Source organism: Anomaloglossus baeobatrachus, chromosome 3 (assembly GCF_048569485.1).
Source record: "Anomaloglossus baeobatrachus isolate aAnoBae1 chromosome 3, aAnoBae1.hap1, whole genome shotgun sequence".
Taxonomy (NCBI): Eukaryota; Metazoa; Chordata; class Amphibia; order Anura; family Aromobatidae; genus Anomaloglossus; species Anomaloglossus baeobatrachus.
Window position 1 is genome coordinate 123,096,630 of NC_134355.1, and position 13,463 is coordinate 123,110,092.

Below are 13,463 nucleotides of genomic sequence, written 5' to 3' on the forward strand. Positions count from 1 at the left end.
GTGATGTTTAAAAGCTACCTTTATTTTCTTGAGCAGTATGTATATATATATTTATATATATATATATATATATATATATAGTATTTTTTTCCCAGTTTTCAACAACAGAAGCAATCCAGTGTTAATATGCAACATTAAAAACTATTAATTGGGTAAAGTATTGTTGCGTTTTTTGTATCTTTTTTATTTTTTTAGCCACGTCTATTACATCCAAAAATATATAGTACATATTTAAGACTGGACTGTATATAAATATATATGCTCGTATATATATATATATATATATATATATATATATATACTGCTCAGTAAATAAAAAAACATTTAAATACTGTTTATTGTTAATGGAATGTTAATAAAGAAATGTTTTAACAAATGTATGTTTCTAAAATCTGTGTTGCTTTTTAATTTTTTACAATAAAAAACAAATATCATCGGGAGTTGTTTAATTCAAATAACTTATTTAGTAAACGTCTTGGAACTTAGTTTTTTAATGTCTATACAATAGTATATAGGTAGTTATTAATGTCTAATTTTTATGGGTATATAAATTATGTTTCAACATGTTAATACATGTTTGATTTATATGTCATTTTACTTAATGAGAATACCTTTTTTTCCATTTTCAATACTGTATACAAGCTTAAAAACAAAATAAAGCTGTAACGTTTGTATAGGAATATACAGTATTTTTTGGACGTCTTTCCATTACAAACATAAAATAGAAGAATATTTAAAGACCACCTGTGTAACAAATATTTCCAGACGGTAAAATATTATTTTTGAATAACAAAAAGGGATTAATTATGTCTGTAAACATGACTTTCTTACAAAAAAATATATTTTTTAGAATGTGGTATTTTTGAAGCTGAATTTATCACAGCCTAACTTATTTTTTTACCAAAATGACAGTGAGTTTTGGCGATATGTTTTATTATACTGATCCGGTGACCCTGCAATAGCATCTCTTGTTGTCACCATATTACATATTTACAGAATTTTTTTTTTTTTAAAAAAAAAAAAAGGTAATTTGTACAAGAGAATCCAAATGACATATCATCTATTCTTGTATACATAAAAAAAGCTAAGAAAATATTCAATAATTTACACAATTAGCTTATGCTCTGATGAGAAAATAAAAAAATTGCAATAAAGTTTTCAAAAATTGTTGATTGAAATACATGTGCAATATTTGTCCATGATTGTATTTGGCCCTGCCATTCTTTCCCTTTCCACTCCCTCCCAGCCCATTACCAGCCTCTCTCCTCTGATCTATAACCAGTCGGCTCAGTGCTCACTGTCTGTGGTGTCATTTTGACTGTCTCTGCTGGATCCATGCCTTATATTGCATGGTGTCTCTTGTTTTGCTGTGCTCGAGAGGTCAATGGCTCTTTCTTCAGATGTGTCCATACTATTGCCTCTGTCCTGTATGTTCCTATGGGACTCTGATGGCCTGGATAATAAGTTATCGATATGATGTTCCCCCCTGTAATTATCTGGTGCTTGTTCATCCACATCTGCCTTCCTGGTGATGTCTATAGATTTTTTGTGCATGCCTAAAAAGTAAAAAAATAAATATTTTAGTTAATTGGTTGCAAAACATTACACCTGCTAGCTATTTCATTGTATGTATTTCCATTTGTGAAAACTTTATTGAAAGTCTCAGCATTAAAAATAAGTGTTAAAAAAATCTTAGACTTATAAATCTTACATTTTAGAATCTGTTCAGAGACAATTTCCTCATATCTCTTATAAATACACGTAGGTTTTAAGGTATGAACTGCAAAGAGCTTCCTCACCCAAGAGCCAAGGAGCACAGGAGCCAACAAGCCCATTCTTTGCCGAATTGATTATGGACTCAGGTAGTGGGATGGAATGTCTCACCATGGCACCATACAGCCCATATTCTGCCATAACACTGCTCCTGCCCCAACACTTCTCACGCTTTCTCCACTTAGCTCTCCGATTCTGGAACCAGACCTTTAATACAAAATAGCAAAAAGTGATCAACATTACAAAAAAGTAATGGTTAAAGCAGACACTTTAAAATAGTCATAACATTTAGGCCCTTTAAGTATATTTAGATCAAAAATATCTCAAAAAGTTACTGACACAGTCTCCCTCTTTTTGGTTGTTGCAATAACATCTGAACCCCATATCTAGGAAGATGGATTTTCAGTAGTAGATTATGTTTCTTATATGTTACCTGTATTCTGTCCTCGGGTAGTTCTGTCTTGAGAGCCAACATTTCTCTGGCATACACATCAGGATAATGAGCTTCATTGAAGGCTTTCTCTAATTCCTCCAGCTGATGAGCAGTAAATACAGTCCTGCAGATAAAGATATATGATTATGGATCATTGCCAACATTTGCCAAAATATATAACCCCCTAGTCCACCAGTGCCACTTTGATGACTATATAAACCATAAAGCATTGTGTCTGACACTAAACATAGCCTTCAAAGACTATATTTAGTGTCAGGCTCTGGGGCTTCTATCTTAGTCTTTTGGCCATGATATATAGAGTTGCCCAGACTCGTGTTGGTGTTCAAGGTGGGTCCAAACTTATTAATTTTATGAAGTGTAAAATAATCGACAATCATCTTATTATTACAAGTCATGGATGCTAATACTCCATATTCTACTGGACCGATGGTCATAAACGTTCTGCTCAACTGTCACTATACAAAACTGTTATCTTTACAGCCAGTGGCATTCTCTGGATTTACAGGCCAACATACTACTGAATAGTACTACTGATTATGTTTTAGACACCTGTGTTGGTCATCAGTAAAGCTATCTAAATTACCTGTGTCTTCTCTTCTTTCTTTTTGTTTGTGATGCAGATGCCTTCGAATCACTTTTATCTCCTAAGAGGCTGTCATCATCTAGAAATACAAAGATGGACTTTACTCCCCATGCATTATAGGATGGTACAAGTAGAACACAATAAATAATAACATATTATAAACAAAATCATAAAAATGTAAATTTTCTTTAAGGTTCAACTGTATATTTATAGTGTTTAACATACGGACACAGCAATTCATTAGCGGGTAACATAAGCCCTGTTCAGGCTAAAGGGGAAAGTTGTGTCATGTATTTACAACCAGCCATTCAGCACCACAGAAAGGTCATACAAGCTGAACAGCTCTCTGATCCAAGGCTCCTTATCGTCAGCAATCACTTTCTCAAGCGGCTGTCACACATGGAAGCAGTGCAGAACAGCAACTACATGTCTCGTACAATAAAAGTGACCATGCAAAACAGATACAACAAAAAAAAAAAATCAACATTCTACCCATAGGAACTTGTTTTGGGGTTAAAATGGTTGCATTTTTCTATCCACTAAAAACCATATTCCCACAATTATAAGTGCTAAGATAATTATATTTTTCAAACTTCACACGGCACATCATTTTTACCCCATTTTTACATGACACACATGCAATAAATGTATAGTTACCCGAGATATTTTCCTTGTGCTTTTCTGAGCTGTGGATGTACTGATGATCAGCTCTAGGTTGTAGAAATGGTATGTGAGTTGGGAGAAGGCAAGTAGTCCCAGTGGGTTGTTGAGAAGCAAAACCACACAGAAACCCCAACCCAAGGGGCAGCGAGCCATTAGCCATGGAGATCCCACCAAGACCTCCTCCTGGACCTTCACAGCTAGGAATAGAGACTGATGGTGGCTGTAGCTCCGCTTCCAGACCAAGCAGGTCAGTGATAGCAAAGCCTTTGGATCTCATTGCAGGTCCATGAAAACGTCCCGTTTTCTCATTTCCCGCACTTGGGGCCAGGATCTTCACTTTTGATTTGCTCTCTGAGATGTCATCTCGCCCAGTCATGATTGTATGCATCTGGGATAAGTTAACTTTCTCTTTTCCGACTACCAGGCTGATCTGAAGGATATAAGAGGTCAGTGCCAAGCAGGGGGTTTTTATGTTACTCCCCAGCTCCAATAAGCTCCTGGACATGCCCCTTGCCGTGTTTAGAGATGGTTCCACCTTCCTCTCAATCCCACAGGATTAATTGGCACCAATTCACCCCCACTCCCCCTATCCTTCTCAATCCGATAAATTCCCTGGCTCTAACCTCCTGTTTCTTTCTCCCTCCTCCTCTTGGTCATTTTATTCTATGCAGGATGACAGATTTCACTTAACTTTACATCTGTTGAGGAGACCCTTTGTCTAATAGTGAATGGCACATAGCGACCTAACACAGTGAGTTAAAACCCCTCCTTTTCATTGCCCTCTGATTGATTCTGACACATAACTACCAGACCACAACAGGGGGTACTGATATTACCAACACCAGGAGAAAACAGGGAGGAAGGACAAGGCTAAACCTCCTGACATTCAAGTGACCAGTGATCCAGTATATCTGGGGTTAATCCTCACAAGGGAAAAACTGATTTTAGCCAACTTTTCTTGCTAATAGGTATTAGATGCAAATGCCAAATTCTTTTTAAATAAATATTAATCTTATGATGCTTATTTTAAACTCATGATATTTTTATTCTGACAATTTTGTGCATGATATTATATATATAACTGTGTCATGAACTTGTTTAAACCCTCATTGTCAAATGATACCCATCCAGATGATTAGATTTAGGGTTATGAAATATATAGCTAAAGATCCAATATATAGATTTTTATTTTTTTTGGGGTGTGTACATACACTTCAGCATTTTTTTTCTATAGAACTGATATGTGTGGTGTGCACCATCCTGCCCACGAAATGTAGATGTTTAGTTTCATCACAAAACCGAAAATTCCAGTTTTCCAATTAACCTATAGCTTCCGACCAGGGCACAGATCTGTTGTTGTGGAAATGTGTTCATCATGTAGAGGCCTTTAGTTATTGATTTATTTATTCCAGTGTCATAGTTTCATAGGTTTGAGCAGCCAGGCTACGTTGTCTCAACAGGCCGAGGGCATTTGTACAATAAATGGCACACGCCAGATGGGGGGGATTTTTCATTAGGGTCAAGGAACTTTATGCTATATGTCGGATGTGACTAATTACATCACATCCTTTACTAATATGCATAACACAAAATACATAATTTGATTAAATCGTAATATTCACTTAAAAATTAACCTGCTGTAAGAATTATATTTTTTTTAGTTGTTCTTCCATTAATTTGAAATACTTAATTTTTTTTATTGAAATACAGATTATTCACAATTAGATGCCCTCAGTATGTGTGCACAAAAAAACTCCAAAATAGGAGGCATGCGCTGTAAAGTAGAGAGGTCATGAAGGCAGGGATTCATTTGGATGACTTGTTGGCAATATCTATTGTATGCACCTTTCCAGGCTGAAATGGCTGATAATAAGGATCAGTAGATTGTATTTACAGCACAAAAAAAATGGTGATAAGGAAGACTTTAGGCATATTGTATTCAAACAAGAGACAGTTTCATATCATGTGCCCAGGGCCGGATTTAGGTCTTCATAGCCCCTAGGCACACCAACTTAAAGGGAACCTGTCAGGTGCAATATGCACCCAGAGCCACAAGCAGTTCTGGGTGCATATTGCTACTCCCTCCCTAACTGTCCCTATATACACTAACATAGATAAAGAGATCTTTAGAAAAAGTATTTGTAAAGATCTTTTATCTTATGCTAATGAGCGAGGTGACTAGTCCCAAGGACGTTATAGTCCGCCCTCTTAGCATGGTAGTAAGTCCACAGGGGCGTACTAACCAGCGGTGTCACACATACCAGTGTCCGCTGTGAATGAAGTTCTCAATGCCGGGCACTTCAAATTTTGAGATCTCAAATGAAAGATAAACTGACTTCCAGTTTTCCCAATGTTCCCATTGCTTTCAGAATATATTTATCGATACTTGGGTCCAATGCCGAAGGGGAATGGTCATTTTCTAAGCTGAAGCACATTAAGAATTATTTACACTCACCCATGGGTCAAGATCGTCTATCATCTTTCGCTGTTCTGTGCATTGAAAGTGAAGTGATAAAAAGTGTGGAATTTGAAGACATCATTAATGACTTTAGTGAAAAGAGAAGACGTAAGAAACTGCCTTGATTAGTTCTGTATTAATTTCAACATGCTGTCAAATATCGTATGATTCTAGATTATTGGAAGTTCCTATTAAAATCACATAAAAATGTATTAGTGCACATTATTTTATGTACCTCAGGATATTTCTTTTCTATATTTCGTAGGCCCTAAAAAATGTGTAGGCCCTACGCACAGTGCATGGTGCCTAATGGGAAATCCAGCATTGCATATGCCATATTCTTACTAAACATTACATTTTTACCTGTAAAATGATATATGCAATGCCAGACTCCTCTATGTGAGAGCCTTAGGCGGGCTTTGTGACTCGCCCACCCAGGGCTATGGGACACCCGGTGCCAGGTCGGACTAGTCCGATGGTAGTCAGTGGTGGCTGGGCCCGGCTCCGTGGCCCTGGTGGGTGTCAGTATAATATGTGGCTTGCTTGTTAATGGTTGTGTTCGTGACGCCACCTGTGGTATGCGGCTAATAAGCCGCCGCTGCTGTGTGAGGCCTCCGGGATGATGTTACTGCAGCAATGGTGGTACTGCTCCCCACAGGTGGAGCAATGCCCGGGGCACAGTTGGTGCTTGTGAATGTCTATGCAGCTGAAATAACAGAGACCACTTCAAGGGTGCAGTTCAAGTTCTTTACTCACAGTTCTTGTCAAAGCTGTAGGGACCCTTGGACTGCTGGGACCACTGTCAGGGCCTCCACTACAGCCTCCAGGCTGGGGGGTCACCTGTCGGCTGATTACCCCTTTTCTGGAAGTCTGCTATGGGTTCTGGCCCTGGGAGCTTACAACGTCCCTGGGCCTCGGTTTTTACCGTTTGGAGATGTTTTTGCACTCCTCCAGTCTCTAGGGACCGTCCCCTGTTGCAGCTTAATCCCTCCACCGATGTTACTGTGGAACAGGCCACCGCAGCCTACAACTACCCGTGGCACTTCTAGGGCCCTCTCTCCTTGGTACCTCTAGGCCTGCTCATGATACTTCCAGGACTACCCGCGGCCCTGCGACTCCTTCTGTCTCCTACGTGGTGTCACCTGGACCTCTGGGTCCCAGGGTCTTCACCAGGAAGCGTCTCCTTCTGGTTCTCTGCTCCTGTCTGACTTGGAGCTCTTTTCCTTCTTTCTTTCTTCCTTTCTTTTCTCCTCCTTGCCTGCCTCCAGCAGGCCTCCTCCTCCCTCCTTTCTCTCGTTCTTCTTCTCCAACTACATGCTCACTCTCTCACTCCCTGAGGTAGACTGACTTCACTAGACCTTCCTCTCTGTCTCTGCTGTCAGATGGCTCCTCCCACCTCCCAGTTGCTAAGCTGTAACCTATAGGAGCAGGGATGGGTCTTACGGCCCCTCCCAGCATGCATCATGGGAGGGTTGCCTGCCACTTTCCCTGGTCCTAGTATGTACCTAACAATGGGTGTAGTGTGGATTTACCAGGGGACCGGAGTTCACTCTCTTCCTCTCCCAGAATGGGGCATCACACCGCTGGTGGGGTGCAATGTCCTGTGGCGACGGAAGCCTCAGGGGCGCCACACTCCCCCACAGCAAATCCCAGCACGTCCTCGGGCTGAAAAACAACAAAAACATGTGGAGAAACTGCAAAACATTTTTGTATGCAAAGTAATAAAACAATAAAACATTTCTTCCCTTTATGGGAGGCACAATTACTTTAACGTTGCAACTTCTTATAAAGAAACTATGTGTGCACTTTCAGTTCATTGCACAGTTTGGGCACTTCCCCCATAATTCTGGTAGGGGGCACAACGGGTGCAACTAATTACATTTTGGCTACAACAAGTCCAGTAGCCCGGCAGTTCGTTTCTTTCAATCAAACAATAATGGGACAAAATCAACCAGCCATTAAGTCCAATGGCCTGGTTACATAAGACACATACACATTCCACCGGGCCCCACATTCCAGTTCAGTGGCCCGGTAACACATAAACATGGGGGGTGACGTCTTCAAAAAGCATTAGGGGCAGTACAGCAGGATAGGGTGTCATCTTCGAAAAGAATGAGGGGCAGACAGGGGCTATGTACAGTTCAGCTGCTTACTCTTCATTGCAGGGGTCCTTCTTTGGCAGGGCCCTGGGCACTGGTCACTGACCTTCTGCGAGGCGCTGCAGCCTGAATAGAAGTAGGGCTGCTTGCAGGCACAACACTGCGTTCCAGCAAAGGGCTGCTTGTTTGCAGGGGGCTGTTGCTGTGATCTTTGGTGTCCTGCTTTGGCCGTGCACCTTGCATCAAACAAGCCATGGAGATCCGGGTCTGTGTCTCCTGCGTGGATTTTGCAGGCCCGCTGCTCAGTTCTGCGGCTTGGGCCTGCGTTGGGGTAGTGCTGCGGCTGCTGCTGACAGGGTAGACGCTGCACGCTGGCATAGTGCGGCGCCACTCCGGTTCTTCTGAGGCCGTCTCCTCCCGGGCCTCCCGCTCCTGCTGGTACTCCTGCACCAATCTCCGGCAGGTCAGCTCGTTTGGCAGTGCGGTTTCCTTGGGGCGCAGGGGCTTTTGCAGTCCCCTACTCTCTATGGGCGCTGCGTCCCAGTGCACTCCCGGGGATGTCGCTCCCAGGAGACTCACAGGGGGACTCGGTAGGGGGCCCACTAGCTGGTCGGGGTCCACCCCTCCCCAGGCTCCGTCTGCGGGGGTTTCGGGCAGGCCTCCGGTGCCCCACCGGGCATCTGCGGGGCTGGCGGGGAAGGCCTGCGGGACAGTGGAGGGACAGGGCGGTGGCGCTTGGTGGGTCAGTGGGTCCGGACGGGTCGGGGCTTCACATTGCTCACCCGGTCGCTGCTCCGCGGCCTCCATCCTGTGGCCCACACTCTCCGGCACCATCGGTGTTTCACTCCGCCGGTCCACCTCTGCTTGCAGGTTACGCAGTCTCCGAGCCAGGATTCGCATTTCCTCCCGGAGCAGGTCCAGCTCGGGATCCATCTTCCCAGTCCCTGGTGTACACTCCTGCAGCCTCTCCGCCATGCTGCCGACCTGGGGGACGCTTGCTGGATCACTGCTCGGGTGCTCGACCACGCCACTCAGCTTCTCCCTTTCCCTTCTCGGCGGCGGGGCCGGAGGCTGCACTTGCATCTGGCGCCAGACGGGCGCCCAGCCCATCACGGCCGGCATCACTCCGCTTGCGATAAGGTACATTTTCTTTATCTACTGGTCTGGCATTTAGACTCTCTCTGCCAGTCGGCCAGCTTGTCTAGTCGCCATTTCTTCTTCTTCCGCCTTCTATGGCGGGCACCGCTTCGCGCGCTTTTCTTGGACAAGGGGGCGGGGCTTCTCTTCGCGCCCTTTCTTCTTGCACGCCCCCTTTCTTCCCGCTCTCAGCTGCGCTAATGGCGGCGGTTTCTCAGTAAAGTACACAGTGTGTCACACGGTTCTTCAGGCGCACAGTACCCGGTAAGACCGGGCACGAAATCCTGTTCATGACGCCAAAGTTGACTCGCCCACCCCAGGGCTATGGGACACCCGGTGCCAGACTGGACTAGTCCGATGGTAGTCAGTGGTGGCTGGGCCCGGCTCCGTGGCCCTGGTGGGTGTCAGTATAATATGTGGCTTGCTTGTTAATGGTTGTGTTCGTGACGCCACCTGTGGTATGCGGCTAATAAGCCGCCGCTGCTGTGTGAGGCCTCCGGGATGATGTTACTGCACCATGTTACTGCAGCAATGGTGGTACTGCTCCCCACAGGTGGAGCAATGCCCGGGGCACAGTTGGTGCTTGTGAATGTCTATGCAGCTGAAATAACAGAGACCACTTCAAGGGTGCAGTTCAAGTTCTTTACTCACAGTTCTTGTCACAGCTGTAGGGACCCTTGGACTGCTGGGACCACTGTCAGGGACCTCCGCCGTTTCTGGGTGATTCTGAGAGTGAAAGCCGGTGCCCTTCTCTTAGTGTCTCTTTCTTCTGCTGTCTTCCTTAGCCTTGCCTTTGTTAGGATGGACCTGGCTTGGCCTCCACTACAGCCTCCAGGCTGGGGGGTCACCTGTCGGCTGATTACCCCTTTTCTGGAAGTCTGCTATGGGTTCTGGCCTTGGGAGCTTACAACGTCCCTGGGCCTCGGTTTTTACCGTTTGGAGATGTTTTTGCACTCCTCCAGTCTCTAGGGACCGTCCCCTGTCGCAGCTTAATCCCTCCACTGATGTTACTGTGGAACAGGCCACCGCAGCCTACAACTACCCGTGGCACTTCTAGGGCCCTCTCTCCTTGGTACCTCTAGGTCTGCTCGTGATACTTCCAGGACTACCCGCGGCCCTGCGACTCCTTCTGTCTCCTACGTGGTGTCACCTGGACCTCTGGGTCCCAGGGTCTTCACCAGGAAGCGTCTCCTTCTGGTTCTCTGCTCCTGTCTGACTTGGAGCTCTTTTCCTTCTTTCTTTCTTCCTTTCTTTTCTCCTCCTTGCTTGCCTCCAGCAGGCCTCCTCCTCCCTCCTTTCTCTCGTTCTTCTTCTCCAACTACATGCTCACTCTCTCACTCCCTGAGGTAGACTGACTTCACTAGACCTTCCTCTCTGTCTCTGCTCTCAGATGGCTCCTCCCACCTCCCAGTTGCTAAGCTGTAACCTATAGGAGCAGGGATGGGTCTTACGGCCCCTCCCAGCATGCAGCATGGGAGGGTTGCCTGCCACTTTCCCTGGTCCTAGTATGTACCTAACAATGGGTGTAGTGTGGATTTACCAGGGGACCGGAGTTCACTCTCTTCCTCTCCCAGAATGGGGCATCACACCGCTGGTGGGGTGCAATGACCTGTGGCGACGGAAGCCTCAGGGGCGCCACATTTGCACACTACGATATCGCAGGTGCGATGTCGGTGGGGTCAAATTGAAAATGATGCACTTCCGGCATCGCATGCGACATCGTAGTGTGTAAAGGCTCGATGATACGATTAACGAGCGCAAAAGCGTCGTAATCCATAATTAAGCTGACGCGACAGTCCGATGTTGTTCCTTGCTCCTGTGGCAGCACACATCGCTGTGTGTGAAGCCGCAGGAGTGAGGAACATCTCCTACCGGTGTCACCGCGGCTTCCGTAGGATCTGCGGAAGGAAGGAGGTGGGCGGGATGTTTACATCCCACTCATCTCCGCCCCTCCGCTCCGATTGGCCGCCTGCCGTGTGACGTCGCAGTGACGCCGCACGACCCGCCCCCTTAACAAGGAGGCGGGTCGCCGGCCAGAGCGACGGTCGCAGGGCAGGTGAGTCCATGTGAAGCTGGCGTAGGGATAATGTTCGCTACGGCAGCTATCACAAGGATATCGCAGCGGCGACGGGGGCGGGGACTATCGCGCTCGGCATCGCAGCATCGGCCTGCGATGTCGCAGCGTGCAAAGTACCCCTTAGGGTTGCGTTTTTCCAGCGTTTTTCCCTTGCGTTTTTGCCATATAAAAAAATACAATGTTACTGTATCAGCAATCTCAGATTTCTGAAATCTCATGCATACACTGCTTATTTTTTGGCTTGCAGATTTGAAGTTTTTGCAACATTTTTCACCTGAATTGGAAAAAGGTGCATCAAAAAGTGCATGCAAAAACTTGGCAAAAAGACACATATTTAAGCAGTATTTTTCCTGCCAACACTCCAGTATATGCAGCTTATTTTTCTGCTGCAAATACTAAACGTATGCATGTACCCTTAGTGTGCATATTTTCTTTTTTTTTTTTATTGGAATCTATAATGGACAGTTGCAAAATATAACTACCACATATACCTACCACTAGTCACAAAATATACCTCCTACCACTAAAATCAGCTTTGACCTTTGTGACACAGCCCCATTTTTCACTTCTGAAGAGTGTAGCTTTACACGGTACTACTTTTTCTAATTCCATTGACTCTTTAAATGTTTGTACATCATGTTAATGGTAATTTAGGTAGATAAAATGTACATTTCTTTATCATCTCTCACCCTAACTGTGCTCTCCATTCTTCAACTGATCTAAGACTAACTAATATGCTCCAAAATCTGAACCTCCTACTTGTCTCCAGGACTTCTCTCATGTTGCATCAGTTTTCTGTATTTCACTACGCCAAATTATCCAATTAGTACCTTGTCCCCATATTTTTAAGCATGCTTTAAAAACACATCACAGGCCTGTCACCTCGCCTTACTAAACTAACTCTTTCCTGTTCCCCATATCCACCATATTTTTGTTTTATAAGACGCACCCCAAATTTAGAGGAAAAAAAAGGTGAAAATAAGGGAGGTATAGCGCCCCACGGGGAAGGTGTTTTAACCTACTCAGAGCTGGGCCGGGGATGTAGATCATCTGCGTCGTCAGGGGGTTGCCTTGCCCGGTTCCGTTGCCCCAAGGCGTGGATGGAGGTGGTAGTTGGAGGTGGAGGATGGGGGTGATGGGGAGGAATGTCTTTAGATGATCGTGACACCACCTGTGGTACGCGGCCAAGGATGAGGGCCGCCGCTGTGGGTGCTGCTCTCTGGGGCTGATGGTTAGGGCTGCAGCCGGGATGGTGTCGCTCCCCACAGGCGGAGTGGGATTACCCCGGGGAGGATTACGGAGTAAGGACAGGGGTGGTGGCAGCTCCCGTTGGCGCCACAGAGCTGGGCACCGGCACCGGTAAAGGAGAGGCAGAGGCAGGGGCTGTGGTTCCAGGTCTTTTACTCACTGGTAATTCAGGCGCTGCCCTAGGGTACTGATCTCTGCCACAATTGGCTCCAGCCAATCCCGGATCCGTTGGCGGTCACCGCCGGTGACCGTGAAGGTCTTTTAGTGAAGTGTTCCTCGATTGCTATCCGGAACTCGGGCCGAGCCTCCTGCTCCAAGCCACGGGCCCACAAACAGAGAGAAACACTAACTTTAGTTGCCTGGGAAAGTCTTGCTTTAAGTGTGATGGTTGTGCCTACTTCTATGGTGGTGCCCGCCCCCAGTGGTTGTCCTAGCAACTGGGAAAGTCCCATGCTTTGTGATGGCTAACTACTGTGTCTGCCCTAATCCAAACCCCTGTGAGTAAGCACCTTACTGTTGTATGTGTTTGTTTTGTCCGGCAGGTTAACCCTCTGACCTGAGATAGATATTACCCCGTAAAAGTGGTGTAATACCCTGTGGCGCCTGAAGCCCAAGGGCGCCACAGAGGGTCTGTCTTATATTCCAGTGGTGTCTTACTGGGGGGTGGCAGCGGTGGTGGAGCAGGATCACAGGAGGCAGGGGTGGTGATGGAGTAGGCCAATGCTGTTGGCAGTGCGGCGAGTGTCCCAGATGCTTGCTGTGGAAGCTGTGAGGCAGGAGGAACATCAAGAAATTGTCGATGATGCGGGCTTCAAAGTAATGGCGCCCTGAATCAGTGCATGGGCAGAATGAGCTACTGTATCTGCGCACGCCCCACCTACAGGTACCAGTTTCCTTAAGTCTGCTGCTGGGAGATCAATGGGCCATAGGTGACTTGTGTGCCAAGAGCTCCATCTGTACATGAGGCGACT

General features: G+C 45.8%; 1 protein-coding gene across 1 annotated transcript; it reads right to left on the reverse strand.

Annotated features, from left to right (window-relative positions):
- Positions 1-1,287: 1,287 nt before the first annotated feature.
- VSX1 (visual system homeobox 1) lies at positions 1,288-3,849 on the reverse strand. Its single transcript, XM_075338113.1, has 5 exons — positions 3,468-3,849; positions 2,811-2,889; positions 2,207-2,330; positions 1,800-1,980; positions 1,288-1,556 (listed from the first exon to the last, which is right to left on the reverse strand). Exons 1-5 carry the CDS (start codon positions 3,847-3,849, stop codon positions 1,288-1,290), a joined length of 1,035 nt encoding a protein of 344 aa, XP_075194228.1.
- Positions 3,850-13,463: the final 9,614 nt, after the last annotated feature.